The 15,664-nt window shown below is 43.3% G+C and overlaps 1 protein-coding gene across 1 annotated transcript in view; it reads right to left on the bottom strand.

The window, feature by feature from the left end:
* LOC126299346 (NACHT and WD repeat domain-containing protein 2) overlaps window positions 1-15,664 on the bottom strand; it is a 287,406-nt gene that overhangs the window by 59,266 nt on the left and 212,476 nt on the right. Inside the window, exons 22-24 of the mRNA XM_049991201.1 lie at window positions 10,040-10,284; window positions 4,043-4,154; window positions 216-469 (exon numbers count right to left, since the gene is read on the bottom strand). Coding sequence (XP_049847158.1) covers window positions 216-469; window positions 4,043-4,154; window positions 10,040-10,284 — 611 coding nt within the window. The remainder of the gene's footprint in view (window positions 1-215; window positions 470-4,042; window positions 4,155-10,039; window positions 10,285-15,664) is intronic.

Consider the following 15,664-nt stretch of genomic DNA (forward strand, 5'->3'; position numbering starts at 1 on the left):
GAAGGACGGAAAAGGAAGTCAGCCGTGCCCTTTCAAAGGAACCATCCCGGCATTTGCCTGGAGCGATTTAGAGAAATCACGGAAAACCGAAATCAAGATGGCCGGATGCTGGATTGAACCATCATCCTCCCGAATGCGAGTCCAGTGTGCTAGCCACTGCGCCACCTCGCTCGGGCCACCAAGTGGCGTAGGGCGTCAGCAGACAGGAGAGCTACCTGCTGTCGGGGGTGATCTCGGCGTGCGTGACGATGGCCCCGAGCGGGCTGTCGGCGAGCCTGGCGAGCAGGCGGCCTAGCTGCAGGTCCCAGACGCCCACGCAGCCGCGCGTCACCGTCACCGCCAGCCCCGCCTCCTGGCACACCCGCACGCAGTCCACCTGCACCTCGTGCCGGTCGATCACGTGCACCTGCTCGAAGATGTTGTTGATGTTCCACACCTTCACCGTGCGGTCGATCGACGACGTTATCACCTAAAACACATCAACACACGTAACCACTAGATGTCTCGTGAGGCGGGCCCGTGAACATAAGCGGAGGCGGGAAGTACTCTGTCCTCAGTAAAGAAGCATTAACAGCACAATTAGTCTGTCAGAAGAACTCAGTGACTACGAACGTGGACTAGTCATTGGATGTCACGTGAGCAACGAACCAATCAGGGACGTTTTAATCTTTCTAATGCTACACATGTACACCGCAGCTAAATCAAAGCCAGGCAGACATGTTGCTTCAAGCATTGCGGAAGGTGGCTGTAAAAAAATCGCATGAAGTCAGAGGAATGGATCACTCGTGAGTTCCAAAAGTGCTAACAGCAATCCAGCTAGCAAAATGACTGTGCGTAAAGAGTTGAAAAGAACGGGATACAACTGTCGGGCAGCTCCTCAATAGTCACAAATTTCGGTAGTGACACGCAGCTCCTCAATAGTCACAAATTTCGGTAGTGACACGCGAGCTGACATAGAGCGACGCCAGTGGTCAGTGGATGACTGGAAACGAGTTACCAATTTCGACTGTTTCTCAACGTCCCTGACACTAATACCCATGTCACTCGTTTTTACAGTAAGGTGAGAATTCACCTGTGGCAATATTCCTGCATTTTCCTTTGTAAAGGAACATTTGGGGGTTCAGAACTTTGCTTTTGATTTCATATCCTTAGTTTCAGTTCTTTGGTCATCCATTATCCCTGAGCACTATCTTTGACGCCATTGACTACCTTTACATATAACCAGAATTTCTCTGGGATTTGTGAGAGGTCTTGCGAGTTGTTCAGTGTTACCAATTTCGACTGTTTCTCAACGCCACTGACACTAATACCCACGTCACTCGTTTTTACAGTAAGGTGAGAATTCACCTGTGGCAATACTCCTGTTATTTTCCTTTGTAAAGGAACATTTGGAAGTTCAGAACTTTGCTTTGGACTTGATATCCTCAGTTTCAGTTCTTTGGTCATCCATTAGCCCTGGGAACTATCTTTGACGCCATTGACTGCCTTTACATATAACCAAAATTTCTCTGCGTTTTGTGACAGGTCTTGCGATTGGATTTTGCTATGGTGGTTACTAAAAGCTTCACGCACAGCCCTAGTGACAGTCAAACGAACTTAATTTTACATTTCTCTGTCTATAGCCCGATTCTGCGTTTTAAATCTATTGTATAGTAGTCGCTGCTACTTTAGATGTTATTTTACCAATGTTGTTTATCATGGAGATCTCTCCCATCACGAGCTATTCTAGTGCGTACATATGAAGGCCTTATTTCAATAGTACTACAAGTCCATTACCTGCACCTTTCTGTCTATAATACTTCTGACATTAATGATCCAAACAAACAGAAACAAAGGTTCATCTCTAGTAAGAAGCCATATGCTTGAATATTTGTGGTATCTCAAATGCAGATTTTTCAGCGCTCATTTCACTTTAGGACTCTGTATCTCAAAATGAACAAAAATGGACTTGTACCACTATTGAAATAAGCCCTTCATATGTATCCAGTGCCTGATCAATTATTAATTACACTTAAGTCATAGTTCGTCTACGGGATCCTATAAAACTACATGTTTCACATTCCTCATTGAAATATTACACTACAGGATGTTTATCTACTTTGCTGAACCTATAAATCTATCAAATAGTTTTAGTTGTCCTCTGAACTTCGGCAGTTCTTGTTTCTACAACTGCCTCATGGTCGCTGATACTAGTTTCATCGTGGACACCCTCGAAGAGTTCAGGTTTATTTGTTGCTATCAGATCCAATATTTTTATCTTGAGTGGGTTTCTGAACTACTTCTAAGTAGTATTCCGAGAAGGTAATTACCATTATTTCACAGTTTTGCTTGTTACGCTCAGTACTTACAAACCTGCAAGCTTAATTATCCCAACTAATTACTGGATGATAAAAGTCTTCTCCGATAATGATAGTATCATTACGGAACTTACATACTAGCGAAGTGGTGGTTCTGGAAGTGGACCTGGTTGTCGATAAAATGATTCAGTTTTAAGTTTACTCCTGCACTTGATACTGAGCCTTGGCCAACTTATCTCGCAAGCAGCTTCAATTTCTGTCTCGTTGGATTTGAGTTTCTTGCTTGCGTCGTTCTCTCTATATACAGATATACTGCTTTGTGAAACTCATTCGAGTTGAACGACGTTCATTCTGCGCTCTTCACTCCACTTCTATCGTTTTATCCCAGATCACATAATAATTTCTGACGTTATCGGGGGTTTTATAAATGTATATAATGGTTCGTCTTCTGAGCTTTATATGAGCGTCAGTATACCTAAATCTTGGTAAGAATCTAACTACTGCACTTCTATAGGCAAAAAGTGTTACGTGAACGGCATATATCAACATTAATTCAAACCTCACCCTTACATGATTGGTTTCCTTGAGACCTGTAGCAAAATTTTTACTTGCTTAAAGACAAAATATGAAAATGAAATCTACAAGATATTAATTGACAAAATTTATATTCGGTACTACAGCGAGATCCATTACCGATTTTGTAAAATATTTTTTTCAGTAGGATTAAAACAGAAAGATAAGTCTCCCCTTTTTTTGGTAGATACTGAACAAAGAAGCTATGCTGCAGCCACGTAACTGGAAACATAACAATGTAGATCAAATCCTTGAATTAGAATGACTTCTATAAACAATATATTTCTGTTAAATCCAGCTTAGTCGTCAATTTTATGTCTCCATGTTCGTCGTCGAATATAGGGAGTCTGGGATGCCCACGCACTCGGTTCGCTAGACAAACAATTCAAACAAATTGTATTAATGAGTTTTATTAGAAAATGAAACGAGACAATGCTTAACTTTGCAACTACACAGATGTGTCGCAAGCAGAGGGCGACATACGAAATAGTCAAGTTTCTTCAGTATAGACAGCCCAAGTCGCTGCTATACAAGTCACTAGTCTTGAAGCTACAATCAAACTGGACCGCGATCAGTCGGTCGCGGCGCTTGCGTCTTCTTCGCATAGGGGCAGCTGCTGTCGCGATGTCATCCTGGACAGGGGTTGGTCAGCGTGCGATTGGCTGACGTCTTTTCACAGTCATCTCTTCTCTATCGTTCCCGACTGGCGTGCCGGCGCTTGGTTTTACACCGTAACAATTTCCATAATAACTTTCTCTCATACCCTGGCAATCTTAAAATTCACTAGCCGTTAAAATATTCTACTGGATTATTGCCATATTGCAAACTGACCTTTTTAAACAGCAGTTCAAATTGCTTTCATTTAAAACACTTTGCTGACACTTTGAAATTTGGACACCATATCTAAGATAGCGAACTGAAGCATGAGAAATGAAGCACTTCTTTTCCATTCAGTGACACGAATAATTTTTTTGTCACTACAGATACATGTGTTTTAATGTATCCTTAATTTTCAATTGGAATACAGTCCCACTATTTGTCCCTTCGTGCTTCAAGTTCATGAAGCCTGTTCAGTCTAAATTACAAGCATCTAAAAATTTCTGTGATAGAATCATTACAGTTCACATTTTTCCATCTGTAATACCGCTGCATAATAAAGAAAGGCCACTTACTGAATTCCAGTTTCCGATAGTGAGTGGTTCCAGGGAGATTATCCTTCCAAAATGAGCATCCAGCACTTTCAGCAACGCGCATGTCTCCAGATTCCAAACATACAGATTCTTCCTGAAAACAAACAAAAATTAGCAATCGTATATAGATAAAGTAATCATACTAAAGAGTTATACAAATGGAGTAAAACTTGGCCACTGCCGCTCCAAGAATCTGGTTTGAATTACATACTCTCAGTCGCAAAAGTATTCGGACAGCACGTTACGGTGCATAATTTTGCAGTTTGCCGAATGAAAAAATACAGAAATTGCACTTTCTAATGTATTTGGGACTCTAGGTACGATGTCGCAACGTGAAACACACGTCAAATACGAAGATTTGTTGTTGGACATGTGTCTCTTACGTAATATTTCCTGAAAACGGCATGGGAAGGTGCAACAAAAGTAATCGGACAAAAGCGGACAACGTGAGAGAATAGTTCATTCCGAGATGCACAGAGGGTGAAACGACTGCAGTGTGTCCGACATTTCCGCGAGACGATAGCGATGATTAGTAAACACGTATCGCGAGCCTGTGCAGGTCGACAATGGGACGCAGGGGGAAGTGTTCTACGTTCGAGCAAAGGCAACTTGTCGTTTATCATTACGCAAAGGGGAAAACCTGCAAGGAAATTGCCGCAATAGTGAACATGAAGAAAAGTACAGTTCACGACATTATTAAACGGTTCGAGAAAGAAGACCGATTGGAATTCCGTTGCAGTACAGGACGTCCACGAACATTTTCACAGAGAGATGAACGTGTGATTGTGCGAAAAGTACAACACAAGCCGAAAATATCTGCCACACGAATTGCAAGTGAGGTGGAGGGAGACCTTGGTATAAAAGTTCATCCCGAAACCGTGAGGAGAGGTCTACGATGATCGCAGTACCATGGTCGAGTGGCACGGCGAAAGCCATTCATAAATGCAGTGCACTAGAAGAAACGAATGCGGTTTGCGAGGGAATACGCCGAATACGATCAGGCTTGGTGGAATCGGGTGATATTTTGCGACGAATATAAATTTACATTATGGCAAAGCGACGGAAAGGCAAACGTGTGGCGAAAGACCAATGAAGAGCTGAATCCCAGGAACCTCAAACAGACAGTAAAGTTTGAAGGTGGGAGCTTCATGGTGTGGGGATGCACGTCCGGCAATGGTGCGGGTGATTTAGTGTTCATTGATGATACGATGAACAAGGAAGCGTATTTGAATATACTGCGAGGACATTTGAAGCAGAGTGCACGACATCTAGGTATTGCGAAGAACTTTCATTTTTATCAGGATAAGGGTCCCAAGCATACCGCGCATATTGTACAAATGTGGTTGCTCTTCAATTGCCCGAAAGTATTGCAATCCCTTCCCCAATTATCAGACCTTAACCCAATCGAACATTTGTGGGATAAATTGAAACGGACCCTCCGCGCGGACAACATCTATACGAAGGAGACCTTGAAAGAGAAACTACGCCAAGAATGGGCAAATATAGGCCCAGATTTCACAAAAAAACTCGTGTAAAGTATGCCTAGTAGATTGGAGGAGGTATTGAAAATGAAAGGTGGACCCACAAGGTATAGACATTTTCCTCGTACAACTTATGAACATTTATTGGACAGTGTCCGAATACTTTTGCAGCAGTAGGGTGTGGAGGATGTTTCATTTTTGTTGTTAATTTTTCTGTTATTTATGTTTTGGAAACGAAATAATACAATAATTCTTTTGTAATTAATGTTGTTACGCATATATATTACTAATAAATATGTTTGGGTTTCATAGTCAGTGATTCTCGAGTAGTCATTGTGAAACTTCCCACTGTCCTAATACTTTTGCGACTGAGTGTATAAAAATTATCAACAAGTTTTTAAATACGTACCAGCTGCAATAAAAAAGTCAAAAAATTTTAGTGTCCAAGGACAGTACAATGTTACCATTATGATTATGCGCTCCAGATTACTAAAAAGCTGAAGTTAGAATCTATTAATGACAGTTACCAACAAGACTATCTAGAAGCTAGTAACCTACATTTAACAGACAAGATACAACTTAAGAGTTGCAGGGAATGAATCATTCGACGACAAAACCACAGCAGCAACAGGAGAAGTGTTAAATACAAATTATAATCTGAGATGCAACTTTCCATATAATGACACAAAGGAGTCATTGGAACTATATGGTTATATTATGCATGAAATACTTTTTTAAAATGATAAACTCTGAATGAAGCTTATATGGTGCTGAGGAGCATTTGATGCACCACAGAAATTGTAACAATGAAGATTTATTCTAATTTCTACTAAAACAATGCATATAGCGAAAATACATTCACAGGGTCAGCATTCCCTTTTTTTCAAAATTCCACTGTTCCTCTAGAGATACATTGATGAGCCAGAACATTATGACTACCAACCTACTACTGCTATACACCTGTTCAGGCGATAGCAGCAGCATCTGACGAGGAATGACTGCTAGTCAGACACACGCACGGTACAAGTAGTATAAATGAGTGTGCTGTCCGTGTGTCCAATGCGGAAAGGCCATGATATATCTGAGTTTCGCCAAGGGCAGATTGTGATGGTCCAGAGACTCGTCATGAGCATTTCGGAAACAGCAAAACTTGTCGGGTGTTCGAGGAGTGCTGTGGTGGGTGTCTTCAACACGTGGCTAAACCACGGTGAAATTCCGGTAAAACAGGACAAGCGGCGAACTGTGGTGGAACTAACATCAGACTTTAATGCTGGGCACAGCACAAGTGTATCTGAACACACAGTACACCGAACAGACCTAACGATGGGCCTCCGCAGCCGACGACCCACGCAAGTGCCAATGTTAACAAAAAAATGGCTCTGAGCACTATGGGACTTAACATCTGAGGTCATGAGTCCACTAGAACTTAGAACTACTTAAACCTAACTAACCTAAGGACATCACACACATCCATGCCTGAGGCAGTATTCGAAACTGCGACCGTAGCTGTCGCGCGGTTCCAGACTGAAGCGTCTAGAATCGCTCGGCCACACCAGCCGACCCAATGTCAACACCACGACATCGGTAACTACGACTGAAATGGGCACATGACCATCAACACTGGACGTTGGTGCAATGCAGAGCTTTGCATGGTCTGATGAATCCTGATACCTTCGTCATTATGCCAATGGAAGGGCAAAAATCAGTCCACTTCCAGGAGAACAACTCCTTGACACACCTGTACTGTGGGACAGACATAAGCTGGCGGAGGCTCTATTATGCTCTGGAGAACATTCATGCGGGGATCCATGGGTCCAGTAGCACAATGACGTCGAAGGAGTATCGTACACTGGTTGCAAATGGTTCAAATGGCTCTGAGCACTATGGGACTCAACATCTGAGGTCATCACTCCCTTAGAACTTAGAATCACTTAAACCTAACTAACTTAAGGACATCACACACATCCATGCCTGAGGCAGGATTCGAACCCGCGACCGTAGCGGCCGCGCGGTTCCAGACTGAATCGCCTAGATCCGCTCGGCCACTTCGGCCGGCCACTGGTTGCAGACCACGTACACCTCTTCATTTTTCAACAAGATAATGCACCAATGCGTCATGTCACAATGCCAAGAGTGTGACGGAGTGGTTCGAGGAACAAAGTGGCGAGGGCCAGTTGATGTGCTGACCTCCCAACTCGACAGATCTGAAACCGATCGAACACATCTGGTACGTGATTGTACGTGGCGTAAGAGCCCATGGCCCCCCTCCCCGGAATTTATGGGAATTAGGTGACTTTGTGTCCAGCTGTGGTGCCCACTCCATCCAGCTACTTACCAAGGCTTCATTGCTTCCCTGCCATGATGCGTCGCCACTGTTATCCGTGCCAAAGGTGGACGTACTGGCTATTAGGTAGGTGGTCATAATGTTCCGTTGATCAGTGTATAACAAATAGTCAATATGTGGCCACACCGAGCAAACTAATGGCTATGTTAAGAAAATGTTCAAATGTGTGTGAAATCTTAAGGAGCTTAACTGCTAAGGTCATCAGTCCCTAAGCTTACACACTACTTAACCTAAATTATCCTAAGGACAAACACACACACCCATGCCAGAGGGAGGACTCGAACCTCCGCGGGGACCAGCCGCACAGTCCATGACTGCAACGCCTCAGACCGCTTGGCTAATCCCGCGCGGCTATGCTAAAACAGAGACTTTTCTCAAGAATAAGTGACAGCCATTAGATAGCTAAGAGAATGAAATGTGTTTGTAGACGATGCTGAAGTCCTGTCACGCCATGTCCAAATATAAATGATGACCATGATATACTAGTATAACTTAATGCACCGTCCATGTTTTGGATATAAGAGATTTAAAGGATTTTAAGAGAATTAGAAGACCTTGTCTATAAGCAGTCAGACAGGTAAGATGTAAAATGAGATGTCCCAGCTGACAAGCGAAAAAAATTTCCCAGAGGCAGTTATACTATTTACGGAAAGATATCGACACGTTTATAGTTATTTGCATTGAAAACGTAAGAGTTAAAGGAAGCGTCAGCACTTCTAGACTCTCACATATGGAACTCTCAACAATATCATCATTCATCTTAGGATCTGCTGAAGGCTGTTACCACTGATGTGTCGATAAATGTCAATTATAAGACATCACACCAGTCTACATCTACATCTACATCTACATTTATATTCCGCAAGCCACCCAACGGTGTGTGGCGGAGGGCACTTTACGTGCCACTGTCATTACCTCCCTTTTCTGTTCCAGTCGCGTGTGGTTCGCGGGAAGAACGACTGTCTGAAAGCCTCCGTGCGCGCTCGAATCTCTCTAATTTTACATTCGTGATCTCCTCGGGAGGTATAAGTAGGGGGAAGTAATATATTCGATACCTCATCCAGAAACGCACCCTCTCGAAACCTGGACAGCAAGCTACACCGCGATGCAGAGCGCCTCTCTTGCAGAGTCTGCCACTTGAGTTTGCTAAACATCTCCGTAACGCTATCATGGTTACCAAATAACCCTGTGACGAAACTCGCCGCTCTTCTTTGGATCTTCTCTATCTCCTCCGTCAACCCGATCTGGTACGGATCCCACACTGATGAGCAATACTCAAGTATGGGTCGAACGAGTGTTTTGTAAGCTACCTCCTTTGTTGATGGACTACACTTTCTAAGGACTCTCCCAATGAATCTCAACCTGTTTCCCGCCTTACCAACAATTAATTTTATATGATCATTCCACTTCAAATCGTTCCGCACGCATACTCCCAGATATTTTACAGAAGTAACTGCTACCAGTGTTTGTTCCGCTATCATATAATCATACATTAAAGGATCCTTCTTTCCATGTATTCGCAATACATTACATTTGTCTATGTTAAGGGTCAGTTGCCACTCCGTGCACCAAGTGCTTATCCGCTGCAGATATTCCTGCATTTCGCTACAATTTTCTAATGCTGCAACTTCTCTGTATACTACAGCATCATCCGCGAAAAGCCGCATGGAACTTCCGACACTATCTACTAGGTCATTTATACATATTGTGAAAATCAATGGTCCCATAACACTCCCCTGTGGCACGCCAGAGGTTACTTTAACGTCTGTAGACGTCTTGATTAATCTTCAGGGCGTCGAGCCTTGAAACAACATACTGCCATAACACGCAAGTTATAATGCAAAAATAATGAAATATGACGAAATCAATATGGCACCTCCAAAGCTGTAGGCTGTCATCGCTGCATTGAGTGACACTCATTTTGACGTCTTTTCCGAGCAAGCCGAGAATGTGGCCCTACTCCCCTCCCCCCCCCCTCCCCCCACCACCACCACCAACCTCGAAAAGGCTATGCTATGTGCTGACACTCCTGCCTCCTAGTGGTGCACTTAGTAACTACGTCACAGCAACAACTAATTATGAACCCGATATGAATAGTCCTGTGCTGCGTCAGATGAGCTTATATGACCTACAGCTGCTCTGTACGAAGCTGACCTGACGCCTGCGACGGCGAAGTCCCTGGCAGCGGAGACCATGCAGGAGTTGGAGTGCAGGATGCGGGTGGAGATGTTGCGCACGCCGTGCGGCAGCGCCAGCACTGCCGGCGCAGGCTCGCTGGCGCGCACGTCCCACACCACGAAGCCGTTGCTCGTAGTTCCCAGCAGCGTCTCCTCTGCCTTGTCCAGCTTCAGCTGCAGCAGCGCCTCCACCTCGTCATTCGGTGTCCTCCCCAGGCTCCTCTGCAAGCGAAAAACGCCTCGGTGTCACGCTCTTCCTGTTCCTCTATCATACCAGAACACTGCTTCTGCAGTGAGAGCTACCACTTCAGACACATGTGACATAACTTCTTCTTCTACATCCATACTCTGCAAACTACGGTGAAGTGCACTACTTACCACTGTACTGAGTATTAGTTTTTCTTCCCATTCCATTCACACCTGGATTGTGGAAAGAATGACTGCTTAAACCCTTTGTTTGTGAGCACTGCAACTGGTCTAATCTTGACAACGTTGTTCTTACTGGAGAGATGAGAGATACATAGAGGAAGAGGGGAGCAGGGGGGGGGGGGGGGACGTGAGAGGGGACGTGTAATACCAGGTGATCAAAAAGTCAGTATAAATTTGAAAACTGAATAAATCACGGAATAATGTACACAGAGAGGTAAAAATTGACACACGTGCTTGGAGTGCCATGGAGTTTTATTAGAACCGAAAAAATACAAAATTTCAAAAAATGTCGGACTGATCAGAGTAGCAATAATTAGCATAACAAAGTAAGACAAATCAAAGATGATGTTCTTTACAGGAAATGCTCAATATGTCCACCATCGTTCCTAAAATAGCTGTAGTCGAGGAATAATGTTGTGAACAGCACTGCAAAGCATGTCCGGAGTTATGGTGAGGCATTGTCTTTCAGCATGGCTAGAGATGTCGGTCGTTCACGATACACTTGCGACTTCAGGTAACTCAAAGCCAATAATCGCACGGACTGAGGGCTGGAGACATGGGACGCTAAGCATGACGAAAATGGCGGCTGAGCACACGATCATCACCAAACGACGCGCGCAGGAGATCTTTCATGCGTCTAGCAATATGGGGTGGAGCGCCATCCTGCATTAACACCGTACGTTCCAGCAGGTGTTTATCAGCCAGGCTGGGGATAATGCGATTCTGTAACATATCGGCGCACCTCTCACCCGTCACGGTAGCAGCTACAAATCCAGAGTCACGCATTTCCTCGAACAAAAAAGGCCCGATAACGGTAGATGTCGTAAATCCAACCCATAGCGTGACTTTCGCAGCGTGAAATGGAGTTTCCACGAGAGTTCTAGGATTTACGGTGGCCCAAATTCTGCAGTTGTGGGCGTTGACAGACTCTCGGAGCGTTAAATGAGTTTCGTCGGTCCACAACACGTTACTCAACCAATCGTCATTTTCCGCCATCTTTTGAAACGCCCACACCGCAAATGCCCTCCGCTTCACTAAATCGCCAGGTAACAGTTCATGATGCCGATGGATTTTGTACGGATAGCATTGGATGGTACGCCTAAGAGCCAACCAAACAGTAGTGTATGGAATGCCGGTGCGACGTGCGACTGCACGAGCGCTGATTTCTCCGTGCATAGACGAACCCGATACAGTCTCCATTTCTTCCTGAACTGTCTCAGCAGCATTACGCCATGTGCTCGGTCGATCACTACGGGGTCTATCGTCTAAACAACCCGTGGCTTAGAACTTCGAAATCATTCTAGCCACAGCTGCATTTTTCAACGGACCTTTGCCCGTTCGAATCCCCTTCTTATGGCGGTAGGATCGTAACGCTGAACTAGCACATTCCTTATTCTGATAATACAGCTTCACTAAAAGCGCCTTTTCAGGTAACGTCAACATGCTGCGACTGCTGGCGCATCTGATTCTCTCTCTCATTACAGCTACTTTTATACACGATTGTCATCCGCAGTCACTAACGTTTTGCTGTCCAGCGCCATCTGTCGGACGTTTTGTGAACTTTGTTGTTTTTCGGTTCTAATAAAACCCCAGGACATTCTAAGCATGTGTGTCAATTTTTACCTTTCTATCTACATTATTCTGTGGTTTATTAAGTTTTCAAATTTATACTGACCTTTTGATCACCCGGTATATTCCTAGAATAGTCACTTCATTCTGGCTCTTAATCTTAGTGTGTCCCATTCGTCTTGAACCACCCGAAATAACTTTTTTTCTTGAAGCAATAAAAATGTACAAGGGTCACTCCAACAGAAATGCACACTATTTTTGTAAAAATACAGTTTTCATTCTGTATGTGTGAAAGTTTTACAGTGTGTAGATACATCCTTCCCGCTTGTTTTCAAACTTAGTTCAACCTGAAACTTCCTGGCAGATTAAAACTGTGTGCCGGACCGAGACTCTAACTCATGACCTTTGCCTTTCGCGGGCAAGTGCTCTACAGTAAAGCTGTGAGGAGGGGGCGTGAATCGTGCTTGGGTAGCTCGGTAGGTAGAGCACTTGCACGGGAAAGGCAAAGGTCCCGAGTTCGAGTATCGGTCCGGCACACAGTTTTAATCTGCCAGGAAGTTTCATATCAGCGCACACTCCGCTGCAGAGTGAAAATCTCATTCTTAGTTCAACCTGTTCCCGTGAGTGGCGCTGTCACAGCATGTCTTCAAGATAGCTGCTACACTTGACATTCGTCAGAAGCAACGTGCTGTCATAGACCTCGTGTGCTGTGAAAACGAGACAGTGGGAAACATCCACAAGAGGTTGAAAAAGGCATATGGAGATGCTGTTGTCGATCGCAGTACAGTTAGTCGGTGAGAAAGCAGGTTATGTGATGAAAGCAGGCACGGCAGTATTGAGGATTGTCCTCGCAGTGGCAGACCTCGTACTGCACACACTCCAGACAATTTGCAGAGAGTTAACCAATTGGTGACTGCTGACTGACGCAGCACAGTGAACGAATTGTCACGCTACCTTGGGATAGGGGAAGGAATTGTTTGCAGAATACTGAAATTGTTCGCGTTAAAAAAGCTTTGTGCCAGGTGGGTTCCCAGGATGTTGACAGTGGCTAACAAAGAAACAAGAAAAACGGTATGCAGCGAACGTTTGGAACAGTACGACAATGGTGGAGATGAATTTCTTGGAAGAATTGTGACAGGTGATGAAAGACGCCTCCATCATTTTTCACCAGAGACGAAGAGGCAATCAATGGAGTGGTATCATGCAAATCCACCCAAGAAAAAAAAAATCAAAACCACACCTTCTGCTGGAAAAGTTATGGCTACGGCGTTTTCGATTCCGAAGGACTGTTGCTTGTGGAACCACTATAAGTTCGGATGCATATGTGACGACACTGAAGAAACTTCAAGCTCGATTGAGTCGTGTTCGACCACATCGGCAAAAGCAGGATGTTTTACTGTTGTAAAAAAACTATGGAAGCGATCACAAAACTCGGATGGACAACACTGAAACACCAACCTTACAGTACTGACCTGGCACCATGTTACTATCATCTCTTTCGGAAACTTAAAGACTCTGTTCGTGGAACAAGGGTTGAAGATGATGATTCCCTTGTGCACGCTGCCAAACAGTGGCTCCAACAGGTTGGTCCAGAATTTTATCTTGCGCGTATACAGGCGTTGGTTCCAAGAAGGCGTAAGGCAGTTGAGAGGGATGGAAATTATGTGGAGAACTGAAAATATTGTTCCTAAAGGATGTATCTACACACTGTAACACTTTCAAACATAAAAGATGGATTTTAAAAAAATGAGCTACTTGTGGCCTGAAGACCGAGTGCTTTCCTTCTCCTCCTCCTCTCCTGATACCTTTATTGATGCTCTGTCTGAAAAAAAAATCTGCGTAAATATTTAATCAGGTCTTGATAAGAGTTCAAAGTGGTCAAAAGAATAAGTGTAGTTTTGATCTATTCTAATTAGGACATGGAATGAACGGCTGGGCAAGCATGGGAATAACTTGTAGTGAGTTGGTTGTGCCACTATTGCCTCGGTTGCCTGGACTCATTATTTTTCGTAATTGTTGTGAGATGTTTGGTCACAGTTCCCATTATATATTCTCCAACTGATGTTTTACATGTGAAAATGACGACGTCGTTCGTTCAAACTGGTAATATAAACCCCTTTTTTTATTAAAGTTACGACAGTTATGTCGGAAAATAGAAAGATAACCAAATGATGACGATGATTTAAAAAAAAAAAGGCATATTTCTGTTCATATCTTTGTAATGCATAAAGTTAAAAAAAATACAGTCATGCCTGTTAACGTCTCCATGGCAACTAAACGTTTTCTTCATACTTTCTTTCATATTTGATTCTGGACAAACAGTTAACTGTGGTCGTCAGTAAAATGGGCACCTTGTAGTTGGCGTCTATCTTCAAGCGTCTTCCAGCTCAGGTTTTTCAACATTTCTCTGACACACTCTTGGGAGTCCAACTTGTTACCATTCCTGCTGCCCTTCTTTGTCTACATTCAGTATCTCCTGTTACTCCTATTTCACATAGGTTCCAATAATTTGAGCAGTGTTCTAGGATCGGTCACATGAGTATTTTGTCGGTAATCTCGTTTTCAGACTGATAGTATTTTCCCAATATCCAACCAACAAACTGATGTCTATCGCATGAAGTACTCACGACTGAGCCTACATGATCATCCCATTTTATATCTCCACTCTTAACACTGTGGTCCTTAGAATATTGAATTCCCTAACTATTTCAGAAATGGAATGTCCCATGCATCTAGCTCCAACTACCATTCCATGTTCAAAGCATGTTAGTTCCCATCATGTGGCAACAATCACGTCAGGGACCTTTTCACATGAATAACATGAATACAAATGACAGATCCGCCAATGTACTGCCCTTCTATACCTTGTGTATGTAATACTACCACCATTTTTGTATGTGCGTTTCGCTATTGATTGACTTTTGTCACCTCAGTGTATACCCCATATGATCGTGCTTTTGATAATAAACATTGGCATGGTGCTGAGCCAAGTGCTTTTGGACGTCAAGAAATACTACATCCACCTGATTACCTTGATCTGTAGCTTTCAGGATGTCATGCAAGAAAACAACGAGTTAGGTTTTGCATGACCAACATTTTCAAAATAAGAGTTTGCACAATGCAAACAATTTATGTGCAGTACTAAGATATCGCACAAATGTCCAAGTTTTAAAATCGAAGTCTTATTAATTTCATTCAAGAATTATACAGCAATGGAGAAGGGAAGATCCATGTTCACTGTAATTAGAAGACTGAATTCATGTGCATTAAGGAGTAATAAGGTCAACAAAGTGCAAGTAGCTCAAGTAACAGAAGATATTGAGAAAATAATGGACTGAGCAGGATACCATCAACTGAAGACATGAAATGCTGATATGAAGGAAGATATGAATTAATTCAAAATTTATATCTTGTGAAAGAATGGATTGAAATTGTTCACTAACAGAAAGAAAAAAACCTCCTACACATAGAATATACAAGAACCTTGGACTGTCTGACAATAACAAGTCAGTATTATTAGAGTCCATATGCTCCTAAATGTTCTCCTATGTCTGCACTCCACAAGACAGTGATGGTGAAGAATGCAGGAAAAAAGAAAATTCCA

This window comes from Schistocerca gregaria, chromosome X (assembly GCF_023897955.1).
Source record: "Schistocerca gregaria isolate iqSchGreg1 chromosome X, iqSchGreg1.2, whole genome shotgun sequence".
NCBI lineage: Eukaryota > Metazoa > Arthropoda > Insecta > Orthoptera > Acrididae > Schistocerca > Schistocerca gregaria.